Source organism: Phalacrocorax aristotelis, chromosome 2, assembly GCF_949628215.1.
Source record: "Phalacrocorax aristotelis chromosome 2, bGulAri2.1, whole genome shotgun sequence".
Lineage (NCBI taxonomy): Eukaryota > Metazoa > Chordata > Aves > Suliformes > Phalacrocoracidae > Phalacrocorax > Phalacrocorax aristotelis.
Window position 1 is genome coordinate 32066537 of NC_134277.1, and position 26627 is coordinate 32093163.

Genomic DNA, 26627 nt, shown 5'->3' on the forward strand with positions numbered 1-26627 from the left:
TCCTTCCCCCTCATCTTCTCTCTGTATTTCTCTGTTCCTTCTCACATCAAGAAGTAGCTATGCTAGGGCTCTTCATGCCTGCTCCTCTCCACCTATGTCTTATGCAGTACTGAAAGCTTGACTCAATTTTGATCAGACACTATCAGCTTCCACTGTTGATATTACAACTTAAAATCACATCTCTATACTTTGTCCTACAATGCCCCTTGTGCTAGGGGACAATCTCATGAACACCAGCAAAGAAGTTACCTTGCCTTCATAAGACAGTAATTCAAGTAAATTGCTCCATAAAACCAGTTTCAATAAATCCAGTTTATCATTGCATGGGGTAATATATTCCTTTCCTGGAATGGCATTTTAATGTGCAGAAGTTAACTGGCAGATGCATATACTGCGGCTGAAAATACTGTTTTCAGTTCATTCTTTCTAAAGATAAAGGTAGCTGCCAATTTAAAATCACAGGCTTCCTAAAAACCATGATGACACATTTAGAAAAATACGATCCCAGTCCTTCAGTGTGTGATCACATGGAATATTGAGGGACTCCGTAAATATAAGGGACATTTTACTGTTGGTTACCCAGCACTGAAAACATTGGTCCACATGATACACTTCACACTCAAAAATACCATGAATAACACAGAATCACAGAATGGTTTGGGTTGGAAGGTACCTTTAAAAATCATCTAGTCCAACCCACTGCCATGGGGAGGGATATTTTTCACTAGATCAGGTTGCTCAAAGCCCTGTCCAGCCAAAACTTAGGTTTTCCTTAACTATTACTTAGGATATATACCAACCTATTTCTACAGTATAGCATGATAGTCAGTAGATGGCCCCAAATCATTCTGATACAGATATTGAACAATAATGATAGTGCCAAACCTATGATCCCAGCAAGAACAAAATTTGCTTTATCTGCATAACACAAGATGGATAGGAGCCCTGCAGATCTGGGACAGAAATATGCCAGTCAGAAGAAGAAATACAGAACCTTTTGTGGGAAAAGTGAATCAATATATGCTGGGTAGTGAGTGGGTGGAGGAAAGATGCTGAGTGTCATACGTTCAGAAGTAACTTAACTGTGGTAGTCAAAAGCTTATTTTGGGGTGACGGAGAAAAGAAAACCAGTTCAAGAATGTGAGGAGAGAAGAGCAAGCTAATAATCAGGCAAAAGGACATGGCAGAGGCTTTTAAAATACATATCAAACAAAGGCGGTAAGGGTGTGGCAAACTCACTACTGAACAATTACAGTGGTTAAGAGAGAGGTGAATGAATCTGGCTCACAACTTTGGAAGGCTAGACTGAGACAGGAGTAGAAATCGGAGTTATTTACAATATTTAAAGATTGTGCTACGTATGCAGCAAACACAACAGTTGTCATACAACTAAAAATACTGTTAAACAGCTGTTTAAAATACATCTTCAAACCCAAGGTTTAAGTGTCACATGTGAAGACTTATTGAGTTTTAAGTACTCTTGATATATGGTGCACAACTGTAACTTTAATCATTAGAGTACAACCAACCTGCTACGACTTGCTTTGCCATTCTTTGGCAAAAATGTAATTCTTCCGAAGAAATAAGGACCAGGTTCAAGGTTTTGTTCAGGAGAAAATAACTATGCAGTTATTATCTTCCAAAAATATTCTTGGTGTATGTGTCTTCCCAGAATACTCTGTATATTCCAAATGTCCAACACCAAAGAAATACTCTAGCAATCAATTCCAATAAACAGTGAAAACAGTGTAATTTTCAAAATAGGCCTATTGCTTTGTGAAGTTATAAAGGCCCAGGTGCTGTAGATTCCCAACTAAATTACAGAGTAAGTTGTAGGGATTCAGTTTGGCTGTCTTGGTCGTCTTTTAAGTGGACAGATTTTAAGATTTTAAAAGGCCTCTTGAGGTAAACTTGCGGATAGAATTTAAAAAATATATGTTCTCCAAATTAAATGCTTAAGGGAGTTACAAAGAAATACAACTTTGTGGATACAATTTCTATTATAGAGTATAAAAATAACATAGATGAGACATTTTAAATAACAAGACTTAAGGGAACAGGAGCCTTTTCAGAGGGACAAAGCCTTTGTGAAATGATAACCTCTCTACAGAGTCATGTGGGTCTGTGGCTTCACTGCTATTCATCCAGCTATTATTTACCTCTCTGTGAGGTGAACAATAACTGAATTTCAGATTCTTCGAGTTCATTAAATCCACAATAACAGTTGTTGTCAGAAGTAGAAGACTCCTATAGAGATATAACAACCAAACAGGGAAACTCTTTTCAAGGCTAAAAACACAGGTGCTAGGCACAAATTACACAATGTATCAGCCTGGCAATTTTCACGTCACTTCGTTAACTGTGGCAGGCTGTAACTGTGGAGTACCTTTTATGCCTGTGTTCAGCTGCAGAGCTTACAGGGCTTCTCCAGCTCACCCATATCTCTCTACTCCCAAATAAAGAATGTCTAAACCATTAATTATTATACCAGTGTTTAAAGTGTAGTGTTGCCCTTTGGCTGAGAGCTCCTTGATTTTCAGGCCTCGCAGCAGGTCAGTTTCCGTTGTTGGAAAGGAATCAATGCCAGAGAGTCGGCTGCCATGTAATTTATTTGCATCACGTACATATTTCTATATAGATTCTGTATATGGCTTGACATAAACAGCTCCAAAAACCTTAGCTTAGGCATGCTAAAAAGCTACAAACGTCTTTGTTGCTGTCCCTGCAGTTCTCCAAGTACCACCCCATCTATTATGAAAGTAGGTGACACATGCACTTGAGTAATTGCACATTCAGACAGCAATACTAAAATTAATTGTCAACTTCTTCAAAATATTTTTCTGTTGACCTACTACATGCCACCTTATTTATAAAAAAAAAAAGCACAATATTGTGAAAGGTGGGAAGGGGTTTTGTGTGGGGTTTTGCTGCTGCTGCTCTTTTTTTTTTTTTAAGGGAGAGGACTGAAAGGGAAAATGGAATATATTATTTCCAGATTTTAAGGAAATTCAAATATAGGACTCCATTAGTGGCCTTTCTTCCTCTGAACAAAGATTATTTTAAACCTGTTACAGCTCAGGTCTGCTAAGGAGCTCCATATTCCAACATATTTCTGTGAAAGAACGTGGTTGTCCCACTGAAGAGTGAAAGACCTAGTGACCGAGCTGTTTACTTCTTAAAAAAAAATACAGCTGTTTGACAGTCCCCCTAAGATTTAGGATTTTACTGGTCTTCTAGTTCTCGTCTTTCTCCCTGTTATCTAAACAGGAGACACCTAGATTTTAGACAGAAATGAACTGGAAATATTAATTCATGTTAGCCACAGATGTTTGGAACTCGAGTTAGAAAACTTGTGAATTTTATCTTCTTCGTTGATGACAGCAGCCCGTCAAAAAATACCACCAGAAATAAAAACTAAACATTAACTTCTGGGTTAAAGCAGACAGTTTGGCTCTACCGAAACCATGCAAATACTACCCTAATATTATAAACATTCAATAGGTTGAGTAAATGTGTTTGAAATCAGTATTCAAAAAAACCCAAACTCATAACACTCAGTTAAAATGTATTACAATAATTATAAATGCTTTAAAATAAATATACATTATGGTTATCTCTTTCCACTCAATAACAGTAATTGACATGAGGAAAACGCTTTTGTTTTTCTCTGCGCTGTACAATCTCCCACTCCATTCCATTTCAATCTAAAAGACACATATGACAATATTAAATAAAGGTAACATTTTGATTGACAATCCAGTATAACTGACATTATAATAGAGATGGATGAGTAAGTGGACGGATGGATGGATGGGCAGGTTTTATTAGGCAATGCAACTCTTGCAGAAAGGGAAACAAGGACTGGTAAGTGAAATAGAGTTTATTCAACTGCTCGCTTAAGGGACAAATTATATGCAGCCTACATAGTATTGCCAGGGGCAAAAAGTGATGGCAGGAGATAAACTGGAAATTTAGGATTATTCATTTCTGTGGAATAAATAAAAAATATACCAAAACAAGCTTAATAAAATGCAGTGTCTGTTTGAGAATTAATTAGAAATTTCTTCAAAGTGACTCTGAAGTAAACTATTTCGATTACTAATAGGAAGAGAAATTGAAAATATTTTCTAAAAAACACTGTCCTGGTTCAAAAGACCAAAGTTTAAATAGCTACAGTGCAAGGTTTCAGTTTGAACTTAACACTGCCCTCTTGTGCTTCTGCCTTAAAATACATCCTCCTTTACATCCCGATACATGAAAACCTGAAGTCGGTTATAGACAGAAATGCAGTCGGTAAATGGGGTTTGGTTTTTTTTTAGTTTGATCTTAAAAAAAAAGTTTCAATGAAATAAGATGAATTTGAACAAAAATATTTCAGCTGTTTTAAAAGTTGCCACCTCATTCCCTAGTATGACATTTCTATTATACCATATGAAAAAAAAATATTGGTTACTGGCTTTGTCTCAGTTTAAATTTCTTAAAAGTTCCTGAAATAAGTTTCTGCAATTTTTCTAGTCTACTTACTCTTTGGACTCAGGTTACTTAAATTTTCCATATGTGTCAAGACTAGCATAACAAAACACAAACAACAAATACCATTTGAGAAATAAAACAGCCCTAGCATTCAGGTACAGGATAAAATTACAGGCATGAAAGAAACCATGCATGTCATTATTTGCATTTTTTAAGCAGGTTACTGTTCTGCAGGTTGCACATTAGCCACAGTGTAGTGCAAGATATACTGAGAATCTTAACTTCAAAAAGGATTGGGCCCAATCGCTTTTCACTTTAATCAATGCTGTACACATCCCAGTCTAACACAATAAATGAATGGACAGCTGATGTAGAACAGTTTTGTGGGAGAATAGCTACCTGTACATTTTGCCTTAAAACCAGCAGCACTGGAAGAAACTGTCAGACCATACTCTTCCCAGTAATATCTCTGTGACAACTGAAATACAACTTTGCATGGCACAAACCATGTACATTTCCACCTTCTTGTTTTCCTTTAACTTAAAAGAAAAAAAGGCTAAACAAACAAAAAAGCCCAAGATTAACAAAAAAAGGTATTCAAATGAGCACAAACTTCACACCAGTGAACATATTACTCCTAAAAACCTTCTGCATCTCTTCTCAGTGGTGTAAAATTTCATGTATTGGTGACGTAACTAAATAACATCCAGTACATACACAATGATACACAGACCAGATGTTCAGTGCTGGTCAGTCTGTTTTCTTCTACCAAAGTACCCACTCCTTAAAAAGGAGACAATTTTGGGTGGCAAAAGTTGGTATCTGATACACTGCAATTCTCCTATCTATGTGAACTAGGAAGAACTATGGAACCAGCATGTTAGGCACGCGACTGCAACACTACCTGGTTCAGATAACACTTCAGTCCTCGTAAAGTCACTGCCAGCATAATCTAGCCTGTCCAGTCATTTTCTGCCCGCTACATTCCCAAGATTATGGAATTGATAAGGAGTGTGCAGCCACTGTAATTTCAAACAACATTCTGTATCTGACATGCATAAGAATATATATATGTACACAATATATATTACAGAGACACATACGTATGTGCACATACATGTTTAAGTAAAAGAAAGGTATGTCCTGCAGGTCAGTCTTTGAGGCTGCTTGATATTTGTAACTAAAGTATCCCCCATATGAACTCCGGTTGCTGATATAGCAGTAAAAGCTGCAAATAGAATGGAATTTATCACACTGTTCTTACAGAGCACTGCATGGTTATCAGTAAAACATATGATACGTAGTTTTATTTGTACATGTGAACAAATTGTACCTGTAAATTTCTGCAGCCATTCAGAGGTCTGCAGTGTTGATACATTCAAAATATGCTATATGTGCCTCAGTCTGTTCATTTGATTATGTAGCATTTTATTAAATGAGTTCCTGGTAATAATATTAACTGTGACTTACCCTGGCATTGGTCCATTTCCAGAAAGACTATAAACTTGTCGAGGATTTAAAAGGTACTGAAATTTTCTATAAATTCTGAAGAGGTAAAAGAGAGAAGGACAAAATATTTACTTACATGTTTGTAATTTTTTAAAAGCTATCAATGAAAGAATTAGAGCAGTTAACACACACTATAAATATTTGAATTGCAGGCTCTCATTTATACCAAAAAATCAAATATTTGAACACAGCAATTATAATTCATACATGCAGCGTATTGTGGGCATAAAAATGAGATGGAACTGCTACAAGCTATCTACAATTTAAATGCTGTATATAGACTGAAAAAAAGTAGGGTAAGGGGGTATAATGACACAAGAAAAGGGGACACAAAAAAAGCATTTGGAAAAGCACATTGGTTCCTATTAAAGTAACTCCATGGTAAAGGAGAGATTTATTCCTGAAATTTACTACTAACACAAAATTACAAGTATAATTAATAGCAAAAGCAAATTGCCTTTGCCACCCACCAAGAATGTCGCCATAAGTTGAACAACATTCTGAGAACGCAAATCTATTGTCAACTACATCTCCTTTGGATTATTTTTGAATGGGAAGAAAATGAAAAAGATTTAAAACCATTGTTTTACTTAAATTACACATATTTTAAAATTATCTGAATTACAGAGAGCAATTTATTGATACAGCACGAAAAGTGTTGTCCTACCCCATAAGGGACCCCATTTGCCATCCCACCCCCAGAAAATATTTATTTAAATGGCAGAATATTTCAAACTTTATCAATTTGAGGTTACTTGTCCTAAAAGCTCAACAAACATTTTGTTTTTCGTTACAAATATCAGAAATGTAGTTTCCTACATTGACTACAATGTGGTAACTGCTTCAACTCTTACACAGAAACAAGAAAGTACAGGAAAGAGTCAGAGATCAGATTGAATAAATGTATGCCTGGGACCTATAACAACAGTTTAAATTATAAACCCCTGTTCCTTGCTTTTAATTTTAATGTTTATGTCCTCAAGCTAATTAATATTTTAACGTTTTTAAGAAAGCATTTATTTTTCCACTGAAATATCTCTTCCTCTCTTTTTACTGTCTTAAATAAAATAGAACCATAATAACAGCTGAATTTTAACTTAAAATGTCCACGTTTTCAAATTCAGTAAAATAAAACTGTCTAGACACAATCTATATGCACACTGAGAATTTTTTTTTTCCCTTAATAGTAATGCATAATTTATCAGGCTGGGTGGAAGACAAAGGTGTAAGAATACCCAAATCAAGCGAATTTATAATTATCTCTAAAATTCCCAAATTGGAACATTTTCTTAACTTCTCAATTATTTAGTGATATCAGCTTCTCCATAAAGCGTTGTATTCAACTATACTCACACAATCTATTCCTGATGCATTCCTGAGACCAAAAAGTCAATGTGAAATGACTGGTTTCACTTTGCAAGCATGTACACATCATTGTCAATGGTTGCAATGATGACTAAATCAGTCATTTGATAGTGAATTTACCAACACAGTACACTTCCATTTCATTTGCAGCATCTTACCAATGTAAAAGGATCCTGGTTTTAATCTTCTAGTTAGTATGTGTAAGTTGCTTCTCAGTGACATGTAGGATTTAACCTGATCAAACGTGCAGCTAATTTAATTTGTGTAGCTGACAGGTGGTCATGTATTGTTACAAAGTCCCAAAGGCTTAAGAGTGATTTGTCTAAAAGTTTGGTGCTACAAAACACACTAATTTCCTACACTCACAATACTGTTGTCAGGTATCAGTGGAATGCTATAAAAGCCTTCTTAATAAAGAGGGAGCTAAGTATCTCTAGCCAAAACCCAAAAGTCCACCTACAATAACGAAAAGATTACATTGAATCCTACTTGATTCACTGCATGCCTTTCATAGGTACTAGTTGAACATCAATACCAGATAATCACTCTATAATGACTCACTGCAAATGACACATGCTTTCAGTTATTCTAACATGTTTATGTATGCTAGCTTGGGTAGAATTCATAACTAGATGGTTCACTTCCATTTATACATTCTCCAAAAAAGAGGAAGAAGCTGTTTATAAATGTTTGCCTTCACACTGAACTGTAACTAGACCCAACGGCGTGAGACACTCAAAACAAGGCAATGGACAGTAATTTAGTCTTCCAGTTTAATACCTACAGTACCAAATAGCCTATTGATACTGACATGTCTCAACACACAGCTTCTGCATTTAAGTAAGGAATTGGACATGGTTTCCTTGTGACTGGAGATTTGTGCAGACAAAGCCATGAAGCAGTATAGTGGGTAATGCCTCAAAAGACAGCTTTTTTGTCATAAAGTGCTATTTAATGAACAAAGGCAGTTCATGAAGCTATCTCTTGTCCCCACTGCCTCCAGCTGGTTCTTACTCCATGACACAGTGTATCAACAAACAGTTGTGCTTCTGTAACTGTGGGGTTATTCTGCGCGCTGGAAAACTAAACAGATTCAATTTAAAATACAAATTCTCCGAAAAGTTTCTCCATTGTCATTTTTTATCCCTCACTTAAATCATGGCTGTGATCTCATATGAACATCAAAATTGCCACACTAGCGTAACTGAGGAGGAAGGAAATTACAGCAAGAGTGGCCAAGAGGGCTGGGATCATCTTTAAACAGGTCTGCTGATGAAGAAAATACTCATGAGTGCGCCTTGGTCTGAGTTAGACTGAGCTGCTTTCTGAAAGCATAAGATCATTACTTTAGAGAGATAAAATAAAGACTGACGGAAACCCATTGGCAATTCAAAACTGGCAGTAAAGTTGACTACACTGGGGAAGAAGTTGGTCATAGAAGTCCCTTGTGCCAACTGGAGGATGCATCTTCAGTCATCTGGGAGGTGACTATTCAAGATGTGGTCAGTATATGCTTAACCTAACCCTGAGAAGAAAGCAGCCAAGGACTCCTCCCCAAAAGTAAAAGCATGCTAATGATCTTCTCTCCTAGACATACAACATTTGAAAAAGATCATTTGAAACTGCTTCAACATTTTGTCTTAGTACTAAATGAAAGCTTAGAAGGCCAGATTAATCAGAAGGTAGGAGGGAAGAGCTGCTCTGAACCAAGGTTACTTGAAAACAACAAAGGTCAAATATATCATCAACCTGTACTGCACAGACACTGAACGTGGAGTCAGCAGGAAACGTCAGTGTACGGAAGCTGATCTCCAGTGCATCCAACCGCACATTTGTCAAGGAAACAATTGTTTAACTCACCTGCTGGTCAGGCAAATAAATTGGAAAATGGGGAAGTGGAAATAAAGTAATGAGTATGGCAAAACAGCAACATCATTTAGGACAACTCCTATGTGAGAAGCATTACCCTTAAAAATAACAGTCTTTAAAAGCACAACATGCCTGTTGTGTATTCTTTCTGTTGAAAGAAACTGTTTTGTCAATGATGTACTAAATATATACATGCTATTCACAGATTATTGAAAACTGTTGTCTTGATTAGTCAGATCTCTAAGACCGACATACAGATCTGTGAGCTTTAGGATGAAATGGATGTACTGCAATTTTTTTTCTGATTAAATTAATGCACCTGTCCATTTTATGCACAGTCACTGAAAACATGCTACAACGTGCTAAAGCCTGAGGAAGACACCTAATTGGGTTTTCTGAACTTCTATCCAATCCCATTCTTAATTAAAATACATTTTTGGTGTGTGAAAGGCTTAAACTCATCAACTTCAATTCTTATCTGCTACTTTCCTCTTAATAAACATCAAATTATATTTTTGTTCTATTTTATTATAAACATATGTATTCTCCATTGGACTAAATCATTTAAGTCCACATAACTGTAACTGCATTTATGTTTCAGGTGATGGGCAGTAAGTATTAATCTCTCCACTGAGAAGAAAGTGTAACTGGGTTATTTTCATACTCCTTTATTTTGCAATTATATCTGAAAGTCACAGCATTGGTTTTTAGAAGAGAAATCTATTCAAGAAGAGCGTGACATTTATCACTATACATTTTGCAAAACTCTGGCTTTCTAACAGAATGGAAGTTTAAAAATGTATCAATAAGGTAATTAGATATGGACATAGAGAAAGCATTTTTGCGTTCTGAGTGCACTTCTTTTCTACATATCCATTTGTTTCCCACCACCCCTCTATTCCAACAATCAAAAACCAAAACTAAAGCACCTAACTTTTTTTACCTTAAAGTGATCCTCAGTTCTTTTCCTTCACATTTGAGGGATTTGAAAAAAAATTGCAAAATACAAAAGGAAATGACAGAGTATTATTGGGGCAGTGCATTTATTCAACTGGTTGTCAGATGGATGCGTACATTCTCTCCAAGTCTAAGGGCAATGAAATGGGCTGGGTTACCATATGGCAAGGCATAAAATCTCACACGGGGAACGGTGGGGACACTGGAGTCTTCACAGTACCTGCAATAACCTTTCTGCATTCAATGAAAGTCAATTAGAAATCATAACTTCATTCACCATGATCTCGATCTCTCAAATACCAAAAATCCTAAGTAAAGACTGAAGAATAGCTTTCAGAAAAAGATCACTTTAATTTGAATGAGTCAAGATAATGAAATTCTCATCTACAAAAATTAGTAGGTTGTGCTTCAGGGTCTTTTCTCCCCTCACTGCTGTGGAAATCATGCTTTTGTTACAGCTTATCCTTTACTCCTGCCTCTCGATACCTGACCGGATTACAAAATCGCTAAAATCAAAAAGCCTGACTTGAATCACCATAACTGTGCATTTTACAAAGCTATTTATGTCTTCAAATGTTCTGTTATTTTACTTTTCACAGCATATAACTGCCACAAAATTGGAGCGGGGTAGGGGGAATATGGAATTCCTCTATTTCTGGTTACTATCTGCAGAGCAGCCAGATAAAAACCAGGAAAAGTAAAAAATTGAAATATTATTGTTCTTTGAAAATGTTTTCATCCCGTAGATTAAATCTTCAAGGCAATATGCACTCTTAATATCCATATTTTACAATTTTATTATGTTACTGGTATTGATATGAAACATTAACACCTAAAAGACAGAGAGCAAATCCCTTCTCATGAAACAGCCCACATGTGGAAGTGTACTCCTTTTTTTAACCTTTTTGAACCTAGTTTTATATCTTACCACAAGATATTATCTCCTGCCGGTCAATGACTTGAGAAATGTCTACATGACTATGCAGTTGACCTTTTGACATGCTCCTCCTAACACAGAAATATTGAGTGCAACTGTGACACATTAGTATGCGATTTAACATTTTCTTTTGTGTGGCATCAAAGCCCATTTAAGACGTTCTCCTGCTTCACTATACTCAGCTGCTATTGGATGTCCTCATGCTATACACTTTATTGTGTAATGACGCTTGTAGGTAACAGTGTTAGTGAATGAAGCGTATATAAGGCATTCATTTTTTACATTCAAATCATTCCTGTGATCTGCTTGGCCTCAGTAACAGTTACATTAACATAAACTGAGAAGTGTCAGACTGCAATGCATGAATGGGAATAGGAGCTTGGGAAGGGGAACAGGTTTTACACTTGCTTTTACTCTGGAGAATATCTAACATTAAATGGCATCCCTTGTGCATTAAAGCCCATTCAGACTGCAACACGAGACCAGTTATGAGCTGGGAGCTGAAAGCTGTGAAACAGCATTCCATTAAATCGTGTCTAGGTTATAATTAGTATGTAGGTACAGCTCTCTAACCTGCCTCTCACCTACATAATTCCAGACTGGATCCCTGATCTACTCACTTTATATCTGTACTATAAAAAAGTCAAGCTGAGTGCTAGTGCATTACCTTCTACAATGCTGAAGACCAGGGCTACCTCACATTACTACTGTGTCTGAAACATGGATGGTCAAGAGGCTCATACTGTTTTGTTGCGATTGCAAAGGCATGTTCCTGAAACTGTTTAGAATTAATCTTTTAGATCATTAACTGCCTTTGACACAACTAGCATTGTTGGCATTGCTGTTATCTAGGTATACCAGTCCAAGGATTATATAAACAGCTCCTAAACGATAACCTGTTCTCTCTGGTCTTCAAGCACCGTTTTGGTTAAATGTTCTTCAGCTCTGAGAATTCCCCTAACACCTACTCCGCAGGATTTTGTCCCTTCTGTCCGTTTACTTTAAGGAACACTGTTTGAAAGAAGTGATCTAATGGAGACAGTGGGGAAGAGGTAGGGAAAGCTGACCCACTTGCAGTTTACTTGCTTGATTCCAAGCTTTAGAAACACACTGGATCCCTCCTTTTGTGCTTTTGGGTACCCCCATCACCCAGTATCCACAGGTGTCATCTTCAGCCTGATCTTGGCCAAAAGACTGTAATCTGTTTCAAGACCTGAAGGATAAATTACAGCACTGATGTTGTAAGCTAGGCTACAAAAATTTAGGGATTTGTAAGATTATAAAAAATGGCTATATTGTTAGGGCTTGTGTTCAGAAGTACACTCTGAAAAATCTGCTAAGGGGTAGCTAATTCAGCATTTCTGCCTGAGTTTGATGGACAAAGTAGGAGAAGAATGCTCTTTACCTGTTTTATCATGCCTCTGATACACTAACATTTAAACATAAAGTTAGGCAGTTTGCATTTAAGTCAATACAATTAATGACATATAAAAAATAAAGCATGTCTTTAAAGTTTGTGTTATTGGACTTTAACTGGATTGTTAGAATGCTTCCTCTCAACAGAAATCAAAAGGTTTATTCACTGTAGGAAATCTTATGGAGAGGCTGGTGAGTCTACTCACTAAATCTTTGAAAGGCTAGTCATAGATTTGAAAATGAAATACTGTTTCTGATTTCAATTATTGTCCCATCTGCATAATTATTACAGAGATTAAAAGAAAACTGTTATAACTTCAAAACTGCAATGCAAAATATAGCTACTTTTTCTGATCTAAAATGAAACTGTTGTATAGAAATAACTCCATAATTCTGAAGTATTTAACTTCAGAATTTGTAACTATATGCTAGTGTGTGTGTCTTCTAAATAGGAAAATGGGGTGTTCAAATGTGAGACATAACAGTATAAAATGTTGGATTTCTTTTCATATACAGACTTCTAACGTTCATTTTTAAACATATCACTGAGATCAAGAGAGGAAAAAAAAAAAAGAGAGAAAATAAACCTTACCTTTCTCCTTGTTTCCCACCACTTTTAGGATTGACAAAAACTAAAAGTGGATGAGTGCCTGGAACTGGAGTGATCTAAAAGAAGGGAATAACACAGCCACTCATTAATGCTGTGTGTTGCATTCATTTTTTCCTATAGTAGACAGAAAACAAAAAGCTTAATGCAAACTCTATGTTATGCTATGTAATCCAGCTGGAAGCAATTCCATACTTTGCAATAATCCTCACTTCATTAATTTGCCACAAACTGGAAGTGACTTTTTTTTTTTTTAAACGCTAGCTGTCTGTCTTACAGCTGTGATGCCATTTTAACCTATAATTCCATTGAAATATTGATATATATAGGTTACATCCATCAATAGAGAAGAAAACTTTAAATGCAAGAAATGCATGACTGATTCTGATAGTAATTTCCTACAGAAAAAGCTATGAAGAAACTATTTTGTAGTGAGAAATTACACTATACTATAAAGGTCAAATATAGCTATATGAAATTTTAAACTTCATGGAATAATTTTTAAATCTTCCATATTTTATATGATATGAAATCAACAAATTAACAAATGTAATGAGTTCCTTTAAACACCTTAGAAAGCTGGAAAACTTAAAAAGTAGAGGAGAAAACAAGTAGAATAAGTACAAGCCTGAGGAAAAGAATGGAGAGGAAGGGCACAAGGGAACTGAGGGAAACAATTACTCCTGCCATGTTTTCTAATTCTTTTGTGCATGGAAAGTTTTACATGTTCACATTAATGTGCAGCTTTGCAAACTAACACCTTCCTTCAAAGTAAGTGTTGGTCTGTACTTTCAGATACTTTAAGCGTGTTCACTGCCTTTGCTCCATAGACTACTAAGAACATAAAAAAATTACATGAGATGATCTCTAATATCTGGTTTTAAACCATAAAGCTAGACTATTCATATTAAAAATTATCACTCTTACACATATATCAATTCTAGAATGTTTAAAAGCATATTATGAGTTCAAAGTCAACATCTCCAAAGTCATGCACTAACAACTTCAGAGGTGAAGCTTAGACTGTCTGTGTTTCAAAATGATACATTGAAAGCTCCTGCTCCAAATCCTTATTCATAATTCCTGAAATAACAAAATCTTTTCAGCTGAAGATTTCATAAAATGTAATTTAAGGCAGAACCTGAGCAACATGACAGCTAAGGAGTCATACAGGCATCCCATAGACATAGGCATATAATCCTATAGGCATAAAAGCACTTTGCTTCTAGTAGCAAGTGTTAGGCACTACTGTGTCAACTCTATTCATAACTTTACAAACAATGGATCCAAATCTGTTCCAATATATACAAGAAATAGAGAAAAACTCTGGGTGGAATTAAACCTAGCATAAAACCAACCCAGCATCACATTCTGTCAGAGTATATTGCTATGGTAAAGTGCTGTATGTTGAAACATATATCAAATTGCAGGATATAGTCAAGTTTGTCATATATTTAATTTTTATCTACTGTTTTAATCAATTTTAGTTATTTAGCCAATTCCCATGATGTTTGTTCCTGTGAACTAAGTGTAAACCAATGGTGTTCATTGTGACAGAGATGGACTACCTACTGAAATCCCTCAGGACGCAGGTTAATTAATGAGACTCATCCTAAGGTTATACATGATCTATTACTTCCTCTAATTAGAAATAATAATCCTGATCATTATGCTGGTTAGCTAGAAAGAAGTAAGATGAATGTGCTTAACTATGATTAATTGTCTTTAAGTCGTGCAGATCTCCACTGCCACTAAGTTATGCGCTCACTGCTGTCTGATGGAAGGAATGTTTGGTCTTGATACTTTTCTCAACAAAAGCTAAATGATTAACTTATTTCTATTTTAAATCTTTTATTTCAAAACTTAACCATATTATTACAAGTCGAAGGTTTATGACCATCAAAAAAAATCTAATAGCCAGCTTGTATTTCACTCAACTCCAAAATAAAGTCTCTCTCAATTAATTTCTTAGGATTTTCCAAATTACGTTTCTAGGTAACGTAGATCTTTCCATATAATAAACAATGCAAGTAAAGATTTAGACTAAATTGGTGAAAATTTGCAAGCCTTAGTCTAGCAGGTTTTAAAGCAAACTCCACAAAATTATTGGACAAGTGACTTTAAATAAATTAAATAAACAAAAAAAAAGTTTTTTTTTTTTAAAAAGTGGTGGACCAATTATATATAGCTTCTTCCATATCAAAAACAGGTCTCACAGGAGTAGTGAGAAGATTTGCTGGGCATCTTTGATTTGTTATCTTGGGAACTTAAATCATGAACAAATGCAATTAACATCACAATCAAGTTTTCTGAATAAAAAGGCTTCCAAAAAGTCACAAAAAGCCTTTTCTTGTTCTTTGAAATCACTAAAGATCATGTTAAATTGAGACCATGCAAGCAAAATTAGAGTATTAAAATTACAGTAGCACATTTTGGCCAGATACAGGAGAATTAGAGTAGTATACTTTGATCAGCTACAGAAATTTTTTGCTCCAGACCATCTTTAGGCAAAATACTAACATTAATTACTGGTTATATTTTTGGAATCTTACATCTTTGTGGAAATAGTTCCAAAATTATACAATCTGTGAGTGGAAAAAACCTAAGAGTCTCACTAATCTCAGCCTTTCATTATGGTATCCTTTGAGATCCACTCAGCCTTCACAATGATCAGGTTACCATTATTGATACGAACAAAGGATTTAATAGTTGGTGCTAAGATGGATTCCTGTTACTCCACACCAATTTGATCCGACAGAGAAACCCAAAGACCACAGTATTATAAGCAAATTATGAAATCATTATGAGGTACACAGCATTTGATATATGGTAATGGAATCTTTTACATTTTAGTGAACCTCAGTTGCAACATGTCAGAAGATACAGAGAACAGGTAACTATGTATATCAAATTATTATCACATTGTTATCAAGATGATCATTTAAGTCCTGAGGAAATACAGAAGCAGCATCATGTATGAGAACATTGACTCTACTCGAAACTACTTATTCCCAAGGAAAAGAAGTCAAGCAGTTCAGGCAGAACTTCTGGCATGCCTCTAAGTAACCTCCCTAAAATAACATTAGCTCATCACGCACAGGTTTTGCTTTCAAGTAGAAAAAAATTCCATTTTTATTTTAGATATCACTATTACTAAAACCACCTTGCTTCTTTCCACTCTTAATTTTGATGTGCCAAATACTCTACTTGGAAATACCGGGACAAATAAGATAGTTGAAGTTTACTCCATTCATCTATTAATTAACAGGTCCAAATGAAAATAGTGAACAGTTATTGAGACATAGATTTATAAAGTAATTTAACACAATGCTGCGTGACAGATACTAAAACAATCAAGTTCCGCTTCACCCCACAGTATGAGTGTTTTAGAGCTAATTTTCCCTCCCTCTTAATGTCTTAGAAAATCCTACCAATCACGAGAAGCAGATTTGCACTGCAGGATTCCTGTATGGATGGAGGAATTTATGTTATGATTATATTTTTAAATGTGTAAACGTGAAATATTAGAAGAGTGAATGTATAAGGAAATATTTCACTTTAGAGATTGCTTACTCTATTACTATCTTTATACACCTAGAAGTATCTCCTTAAAATTAAAATAACAATAATCACACCTGAAGACCTTGTCCGTCTACGGTGACGGAATTTGCTCTTTGCATTTTGTTCCTTTCTCCTAGTTTGTTCATTTGCTGTGGGCAACTCTTTTCTTTTTTCACTGTTGCCTGTCTTTCCTTGAAAAAAGAAGAGAAAAGGAGAAAATGGAACATTTTAAGACATCATATAGTGCTATACAACTGTAACTGAGACTGTGCCTCCACAAAGTTGGGTTTTTTTTTGACTAGAGAGTAATGTCAGATTCTGCTTTAATGAAAATGAGATCTCAGTCAAGTTATTACACAATGCCTGGCCACTTCACATAACATCTATCTATGCGCCTGGACATTCCACAGTGACTAGGCAATAGATGGATGAAAAGTGTGCAGTCACAACACAAATTAATGCAATGATGTGAAAAAATAATCTGACATCGCCAGGATGGCATTCTGAAACTTGAAAGCCAATCACACAAAATACTTGGCTGTTTGATAAGCACATTGATAGGAGATCAGTAATTTATTGAAATTTCATCCTAACTGCTAGCAAAGGTTGGATGCTTCAAAAGTACTTTACCACTTTGGCAAAATATGCCTGTTTTAAATGCACCGTAATCAATTGACTGAGTGGATTTTTATAAAATATGTATTTTGTATCAGAAAGAAACCAGAATCTACATCAGATTCTAAGCCATTGGGCACCTTTTGATGCTGGTACACAGCATAATCAGACGGTTATTTGAAAGAAGCAGCTCAGAAGTATGTTGCTGTAATCATATTTTCAACCATTGTCAGGTCATTTCAGAGAACTCTGAATAAAGAAAAAAAAAATAGTCCTTGCTCTTTGTATCCCATTTATCCTATTTATAAACTGCACCCAGCATGTCCTTTTAGGTTGTCCAAAAATGCACCATAAAATAAGACAGCAGATGTTTATCAAATAGAATCAGCGTCCCCAATCCCAACTGTACCCCAGTCACTTTCCTCACTTCACGAGTGCAAGGAGGCTTTAAACTAGTCAAGGGAATGGGCTGGCACAAAGCTGCTGCACTAGAAAGGAGCATGAAGGACACTGTCGCACCCCCTGCAACTGCACTCAGTAAGCAGTTCATTAAATGTTACCATTTACGTTCCATACCAGGCCAAATCCATCTCTGTGGTACCTCTGATAAAGCCTTAGGGATTGCACTAGCAATTAATCCATGCCACTCTTTGTGGAGCAGTTTAAACTGGTAAGAAATTTGACACAGATTCTCTGGCAGGAAGGGAATAACTCCCAGCTTAATACAGCGCCTTCCTAGTATTACTGTAACACAGATGTGGTCCACCCCTGTTTTTAGACCGTCTTTGGTTTCCTTAAATTTGAAGACTGACACAGCCTCAGTCTAGTCCTGATGCAAGTAGTGGTCCAAGTCATCCCAGGCTGCTTCAGGCAGCCAAGTGCTTTGGGGAACTGTGGCAATCTGATCACATTTCCTATAAAAGGACAGACAAACCTACAAAATGGGAAAAAACCAGGGGGGTCTATGCTATTTCCCATATGCAGTGAAATTCCTAAAAGGTTAGTTAACTGAGCTCTTAGATGCTTTGAGTAACTTGATCAGTTCAAGAAAAGGTCCAAGAGTCTAGGCTACAGTATCATTGCTTTAAATTGAAAACAGTAAAAGCAATTGCAGCTATTCATCTCAGCCCAAACCTTCAAAACACAACCACTGTCCATATCAGTGCCTAAGAAATCACCAACTCTGTGCTTATTTGTTTGGCGATTTTTTACAAACTAGAACTAGGATGAGGCATCCAAATGGAATAACATTTGTGAACTAACACAAAACATTGATGCACAAAAGTATTTATTGGTTAGTGCCAAGCAGAGAGAGGAAGAAACTTCAGCATGAAGGAACCTTCATATTTCATTACATATGTAAATAGCAGCTTTGGGGTTTTAAACAACTTTACAAATAACTACCCTTAAAAGTCACTACATTCCATAACAAGTAAGCATACCGTGTCAAACAGGATTTTATATTACAGCCAAACCTGGCTCTTGGATACTGCATCATTTGGGGGGGGGGGGGAAAAATCAAATCAGATGTCAGTAATGCAGTCACACAGCTAGTAAAAAACAGCGATCTCTAACAAAAATCAGAGAGGGAGAGCAAATTTTCAGAAGTCGAGAAAAATTTTAGGCTAAACAACATATTTGTGACACTTCAAAGAAAAATGTAGCAGAAAGGAACAGATCCAGCACATTGAGTGTGTGCATTCAGAGACGTTAAAAAGACACTGTTCAAGAGGCCTACTTATAAATCGTGGCACTAAAAATCTTCTTGCATATATCATGCTATTAATTAGAGGAAAAGTATACACCGCTAAGAACTGTCTTTACAAAAAGGATGCTTACCACGGTGCCCAAAGCTGCTGTTATCAATCGTGCACAAACAAAATGTGGTAACAATTACCTGAAGCAAAGTTTTGGATATTCTTTTTGTTCCAGCATGATGCAGATAGCAGCAAATACCCTCAGCTGGCTCTGGCCCTATGACTGCTACATCAGCAACATTCCTCTACAATTTATATTACCTGTCCCATAAGCAAAACAGTTTCTTGATTCACAGAGACAGCTTCTCCTAAGCAGTGACTACACAAGATTAGGCCATACACCTTACACAATATGAGGACAAAACTATATTCACCATAGAGAACTGTCTAGAGTGTTATTAAAAAAAAAAATCAAATATGGATACTTGACCTCATTATCATTGAAGGTCTGTTTCCTTCAATTTTCTTGAAGAAAGTACAAATAAAGTATTTCATATTACCTGGCTTATATGTGTATGACACCACAATACATGTCACCACATGTACTAGTAGTGCCCTCTGAAACATTTCTGAAGAAGCTGATAGGAGAGTCTAGATTTCCTGGAGTTATATATCCTATAATTTTTAGATACATTTCATATTATTGAGGATCTGACTTACAGCTTGTATAATGTAATATAATAATGTTTATCTTAATTCTACTGAATAAATCTATTAATGGAGCACAGAAAGACTTAGTATTTTATTTAAAAAACCTCTTTTAAATATTCTCGCACAGCTAACTTTGTTTTATATATGAAATAGAAAAGTGGCTTTCTAATCCAGTCATATGTGACTGTTTAAATAACTTACTTTCAGGAACTATAACACTACAAAGCATTCCAAGAGTGTCAGAAACTAAACAGTCTCATTTTTTATGAGATAACAACAGTTTAACAAAATCACCTGTGGGTAATAGTCTACAAGTTCTAGCAATGTTAAGACAAATTTGACATGCATTGAACAAATGGTTTTACAGAATGCAAAAATTTATTTTTCAAGGTAAGAAATGTTTCTACAACAGCTGTGCTGTATTTAATATCTTGTTAATTAAAGCATACAAAATGATAAATGTAACTGTGAACCATTTTGTTTAGTGGACATGCATGAGGCTGATAGAGATACTGAATACAGCATTTTAAAAGCTATTGTACATTTTGATGGCTCAAAGAATCAAGCTTTTCTGTTCTTTTGGTATGTGCCAGAGCACATACCTTTCAAAATAGTACTTACCATAACAAATTTTTTCCACCCATTTTTGCACCTCTCATGCCTTCTTTTCTCCCCTTGAACTCCCACTTTGAAGCCAATATCCATTAACTGGAGCTTCTACCATTCAGTATTGCTCCAGAGAGATCACTGTCAGATAAGAATTATTCAATTGTATCTACCCCTTATTCATCCAAATAAGAAAAAAGACTTGATAAATAAGACAGGGCCTTTCAAATGACAACACAGAATACCATGTCTAGATTTTTAGCTCAGCCCCAAAATGCACTTTTATAGCAAGAAGAATGTACAATATCATGATCCGTTAGTACTCGTGCGTACATGGATGCCTCCTGTTACGCACCTCAGGGAGCAAACCTCCTAAAGTGGGTAGCGTCTGTTGGAAAAAGAGAATGTTAGGGCGCAACAGCGAACAGCAAGGGGCATGGCACGAGGAATGTTACCTTGCAGCAGTTGTACTTAACAACAAATGTACATGGCGCTTTTTTACACATTTGCACAACCATACTCCCCCAATGTTTTGGCTGTCATATTGTATAATTTATAGTCTGAGAAGTATGTGTGGTATCCTTTTATCACCAGCTAAAAATACTAGGAAACCTGTGGACTATATTCTTTCAAATAGGACAAAGAGATACTTGGTACCTGGGGAGTACTCGTTTTACCTTCCAGCTCTTATATTCATCCAAAGCAAGGAATCTTATGTAAAAAGCTTTCTTCTACTACAATTGACAAGCTATACATCATTCATCCTCAAAAAGAATTTCTACTCTTTCTCTAAATAGAGGTACAGTCTCGTCCTTTACACAAAACTCTGATACTTAGAAATATCATACACTATCATAGTTGGTATAAGAAAACAGATGAATAGTATCTAATGGCTTACTACATAGTTACCTCTTTACATTTTAACTGCTGACACAGAATCCAGTGCCAATGCAGCAAAAATTGCTTTTTCTCACCTTGTCTCTTAATCAATAACTGCAAACCTATTTTTGTGGATTATTTTGTACACAGCTGAGATTATTTAAAACAATTTATTTTACATTAAACAACAATTTATTTATACATTAAGTAGGATTGTAAAGCATTATTGAACGGTTAATACCATTATACAGTTTGTCAAGCAACGACTGAAAACTCAAGATTACTTCTGTATGATAATTACTTCTTTTATACTATATGCCTTCAGATGAGGTATATACTTTAAAGCCCAACTTGGAGATGGGGGTGCATACGGAAAGAACTTAATTCTATGTTAATATGCATAAACTGAAACAGTTATAAAAAAAATATCTTATTTTAGAACTCTGGAACTTGAAAGATATTGATCGGGGAACCTGGTCATGGAAGATCAGATGAAATGCATGGAACCCCATGTAATGGTATCCTCAAATGTTTGTAGGATGAAGGCCATGGAAGTTTTAATATGTAACTTGAATACTAAACTGATGCTTTGGGTTTTTTAAGGAACTTGGAGGAAGGTTGCTCCATGATTCCTTAGAGCTATTTTGTTTAATGATACGGGAATCTCCAAGTGGTGCAAAACCTGTGCTTTGATATGCAATGAAATATTCAAATAGGTACTCCAAACTGTCATTTTGTAAACCTATGTGGTATTCAAGGCCTTGCTAACAAAAATTCCATTCCATGCAATTTCTATCCACAGTTACACAATAACCAAAGAGAATCAAAGATTCCGACACCCTGAGAACTGAAAAAAACCTGCTACCACTACCCCAAAACCCAGGGAAGCAATCTGTCTGTAATATCTATTTGATATCACATCCAGCTAACTATGATTTAGATGTGCTAAAATATTTTGAAAATTTACCCTATAAAATTTTATCCACACATCCAGCTCTAACCCTGACTACATGCTAATCAGAAGGGCCAATATTAGGACACCACCTCATTGCCTTGAAAGGTCTGTAGCACAATACCCAGCTCTACATCCATAGCTGAAGCTACAAGTCAACCTGTGGACAAGATTAACAACCAATTCACTAGCAAAAATACTGTCCAGTGTGCTGCACATGCCCATACTATAAAGCAAATATAAGGGTTCTGCTTTTTCTGAGAGCTGTCTTGATAGAAACAATTGCAGCTAAACAAAACCAAAACCAAACAAACAATAACAAAAAACACCAAAACCGAACAAATAAACAAACAAAAAAATCACGTTATGGCAATCAGAGGGAGTTATTTTGTTACCCATATTACTTGTAGCCAAAATACGTGAAAAGAGACAAGGCTGGAACACAGATGACATCATTTAGAATATCTTCTGAAATAGCTGACTGCAAGACTCTTCTAAACCAGGAATCGCTGCGTGATAACTTTATATATATACACTTTGTGTTGATTGTTTAATATGTCTTAATACAGATGTAAAGAACAATCACATCATCAAAATCACAATCAAGCATGTCGGCCTTAGTTCACTTAGCTGGCTGAGATAACTTGCCTTACGTCTTGCACCCATTCAATATATGCATCAACATGCACCAACAGTAGGGCCCAAGACTTTTAATTTTATTTGCAATCTAAAATGAACTTGGGCTATAGCAGGCAATTATATACATCATCCAAGAAAGACAAAAGAGTAGGAAAAGAATTTGGAAAATAAAAACATGTTAAACTCCAATGGGAGAGGATGTAAGGAATAAACTTAGGGACAGACAGTAGTGATGAGTTGTGGGCAGGCAACTAGATATAACTTAAAATGACTGAATGGCTGCCATTTCAGTTTATCAGCATCTTATTATTTTAACATTGAACTGTGTTTGCCGAACAGATAATTAGTTAGGAAGACACATTTTCCTCCAGGGCAATTATTAATTTCCTTCTGACTTCAAAGAAATGAAAAAGCTCTTACTGTAGATAAGCACACCATTATATTTCAAGTCTGTTTTAGATTCTCAGAGAACTGAATCTGCAATATGATAAGCAATTGAAAAGGAAAAAATGTTTTGTTTTTTAAATGTTTAAATTGCAATGTCATTACCTAATATTCATCAACCAGATTTAAATACTACCCCCCCCAAGCATATATATTCAAATAACTGGGTTTTTTTCATAATATCTTTGTTCAGAAGCTCAGAATAAGGCTAGTGCTCCACTTCAAAGGATCAAGTTGCTCATAAAGATGCTTAAACACTGCATTGACTTTCTGCACTCCATGTTGAGCTTGGATTCAACTGGGTTAAAACTGATCTCTACTATGATAACAACAGAAGAATAATTTTAGGATTAAAAACTGGAAAAGGGATTAAGAAAGCTCGTTCTTCAACCAGCAACTGCTAATTCCCTTTTTCTCTCTCTACATCTCTGCTTTCCTATGTGAGTAACATCTACCCACCTCACAGGAAAACAGTATTAGTAAAACATATTATCAAACATGGAAAAAATATCTACTTAACTATGTTGCAATTATAACACAGCCATTAGCTATTCTATCTAGTCTCTCTAAATACTGATAGTCAAAGAAAATTCTTGTACAATATTTTCAATTTCAATTCCGTAGTACTTTTTGCCAGCATCTCAACACACTATATTTATGCAAAAGTTTGAAGCTACAGATCATAATGTATATTGTTTAGTTGCACAAGGCACACTGCTTTATCTAAAACATTTGTAATCGCTGCGTATGTTGTTTTATGTGCCTACAGAGAACTAGTTATAAACAAAAAATTTTTGAACATTTATGGTCTCGTATAATAAAATGCCAAACCAACCCAGACTCAACTCAAATCAGATATATCTGTTTCCTCCACCAAAATAAATAGCCATTTATATTTTGAAATAAGAGGTCAAGTAAATTCCACTTATGATGGTATTTTATATTAGATTTATATAAACAACTCTATGATGTATAAAAATTCTCCATATATTTAATATATACCAAATTCTCTCTCTATATATATTCTATATTTATATAAATAGAATTTATGTAAAAAAGATTTTGTCCTAAAATGTTATAAGCATCCTCAGTAGGCAAAAGAAAAGCCAAATTCATTCACAAGACAAAAGAAACAAAAAGTGCGTTGTTCCAAACTTTTTATCTTGATCGCCAGTTTGTCCCAGATTGCTGAACAATGAAGTTGAAAATTAAACACAAGGAAACATATCCAATTTTAAATTTTTCTTTCACTCCTTATCTTCAGTATTACACCAGACCCTCCCCCTTTGAAATAAACTGGTTACTATGGAGACAGCGATAACTGCCATATAGTAACACTCACACCGTAATCAGGGTACCTTATGTTTTACAGTTTATTCCATAATTTTTTTTTAGTCCACGATTAACAGTTTTAATTATAGTTTTCAAAACCAATGTCAGAATTAAGTACGAAGTAATTAATTGTAAAATTCACATAAACAATAGGAGACTCAAAGTCATCATACATTATGAAATAAATATATATTTATTAAATAGTAGGCTTTTATTGGTTGATTTGTCATTACCCAAGGCTATATCTATTTTGGTGGGAAATAGAAAAATCTAATTACTTTTCAACAAACATAAATATGAATTAGAACATCCTGTGTGTTCACAATAAACGGAGCAAAGTAAAGGAAGGCATGAAATAAAGAAGCCAAAATGTATGCTAGCATTTTTCCTTTTCTGCCTTATAAAGGGGCGGGGAGGAGAGAAGCTGTCTCATAAGGAGAGACCAATCTTTTTTCTTCACTGCTCAGTCATCTCATTCCAATACCCAGTTTTTAACCTGGTTATGATCTAATTCCATACTCTTGGTAGGCTAGGATTCAATTGAGTTAAAGATTTTTAAACTCAATGCCAGTCAACCTTATCATGAACTTTCATTATGTGCATGTAATTAATTGGGTCCAATGAACAATATCAGCACTGAGTTATAGACTTTTCCCCCCCACCATATAATTAGAATATAATTACCCACAGGATATCAGAATGATGCAAAACCTTTCCTCTAAATGTGCCCTCATTAGGAAACAAGTCTCAATGTACATTTATTCAATCAGTATGAATTAATTAAAACGTTACCGAAATAAAAGAGAGTAACATTAAAGTGTATCTGACATCTATTAAAAGACTATCACTTGAGATCTGCACAGTTTATAACAAAACTCATTTAACTTAAACAAAAAACTTCACCGTACAACAAGCCTTATATACAGTAAACAGAAAAGTAAAATGGACTAGTTTTACAGTTAACAGACCACATTTTACTAAAACATTTAATATTACAGTGAGATATGAAAAAATTTACATGGCATTGAATCTAGACAGTTGTGTGATTCTTTCATGATATGCAATTATCAACTGCTTGAGCTTCCCCGTGGTTTCTTCTTCAGCTGAGAATGTAGCTTATTGTATTCAGGAATAACATTTGACATGTTCCATTTTGTGCAGTTTTGAAGATGGGAGGCCTCATTTAACCAAGACCAGCCATCTCACTTTCAGATGACCAGGCATCTAGGTTCTCTCTCCAGCCATTGAGAGAAGGGACAGTATGAGAGGATCATGCCATTCACTCTATTTTAGAGAAATTTCTCTTGTGACTAGAGAGACCCTAAATGAGTAATTTACTCTAATTAATTAAAATAACGGTCACCTGAGCTGAGACAGCTATGTTTAGGGGGGAGAGAAATGTCACTCTCTGTCATATTACAATTAGGAAGGGTAGATTTTTTTATTTATTCTTCACAGTTGCAGCAGTGATTCTGGACATCAATGGATGTCTAGGAAATGGGAAAACTGAGACGATATGGACCTGAACAACAAATTGCAGCTGAGACACCAGTTTGGTAGCTCTGGTACAATACACGGTGCTGTGAAATGCAATTAATGAAAAAAAAAAAAATCTATGTCTGCAGAAGGAGTCAATGCTGGACTTCACAAGAACTGAAGAAATGAGACATGCTGGACAAAAAAGCTAAAAATATGAATGTCCTTAGTTCTGCAAAGACAAAAGACGAGAAGTAGCTTGTACCTTTCAAGGAAAACTTAGGAGAAGGCATCTTGGTCTGAGGTGAACTGACAGTTTTCTGGAAGAAGCCTGGACTATGAAAGTTACAGGTGGAAGGCAGGGCCAAAACTTCTGGGAGATCAAAGATACAAGACTCTTCAACTTGCTCTTTTCCCCACTACTCCTATAACTTATTATAGAATAAGAAGGAGATACATTCTTCTCTGATACCTCAAAACACTCAGAATAAATCTGGTACAGAAAGCATTGCGCTTACCTGCTTTTCTTTACCTTCCACATATACGTATCATTGCAATAATATTATTGCTCAGCTGATCACT

The 26627-nt window shown here is 35.5% G+C and overlaps 1 protein-coding gene across 3 annotated transcripts in view; it reads right to left on the reverse strand.

The window, feature by feature from the left end:
* The window catches only part of DGKB (diacylglycerol kinase beta), a 364782-nt gene that overhangs the window by 213979 nt on the left and 124176 nt on the right, over positions 1-26627 (reverse strand). For all 3 annotated transcript variants that reach the window (XM_075082948.1, XM_075082947.1, XM_075082945.1), the window contains exons 14-16: positions 16769-16885; positions 13119-13192; positions 5944-6018 (exon numbers count right to left, since the gene is read on the reverse strand). In XM_075082948.1, coding sequence (XP_074939049.1) covers positions 5944-6018; positions 13119-13192; positions 16769-16885 — 266 coding nt within the window. The remainder of the gene's footprint in view (positions 1-5943; positions 6019-13118; positions 13193-16768; positions 16886-26627) is intronic.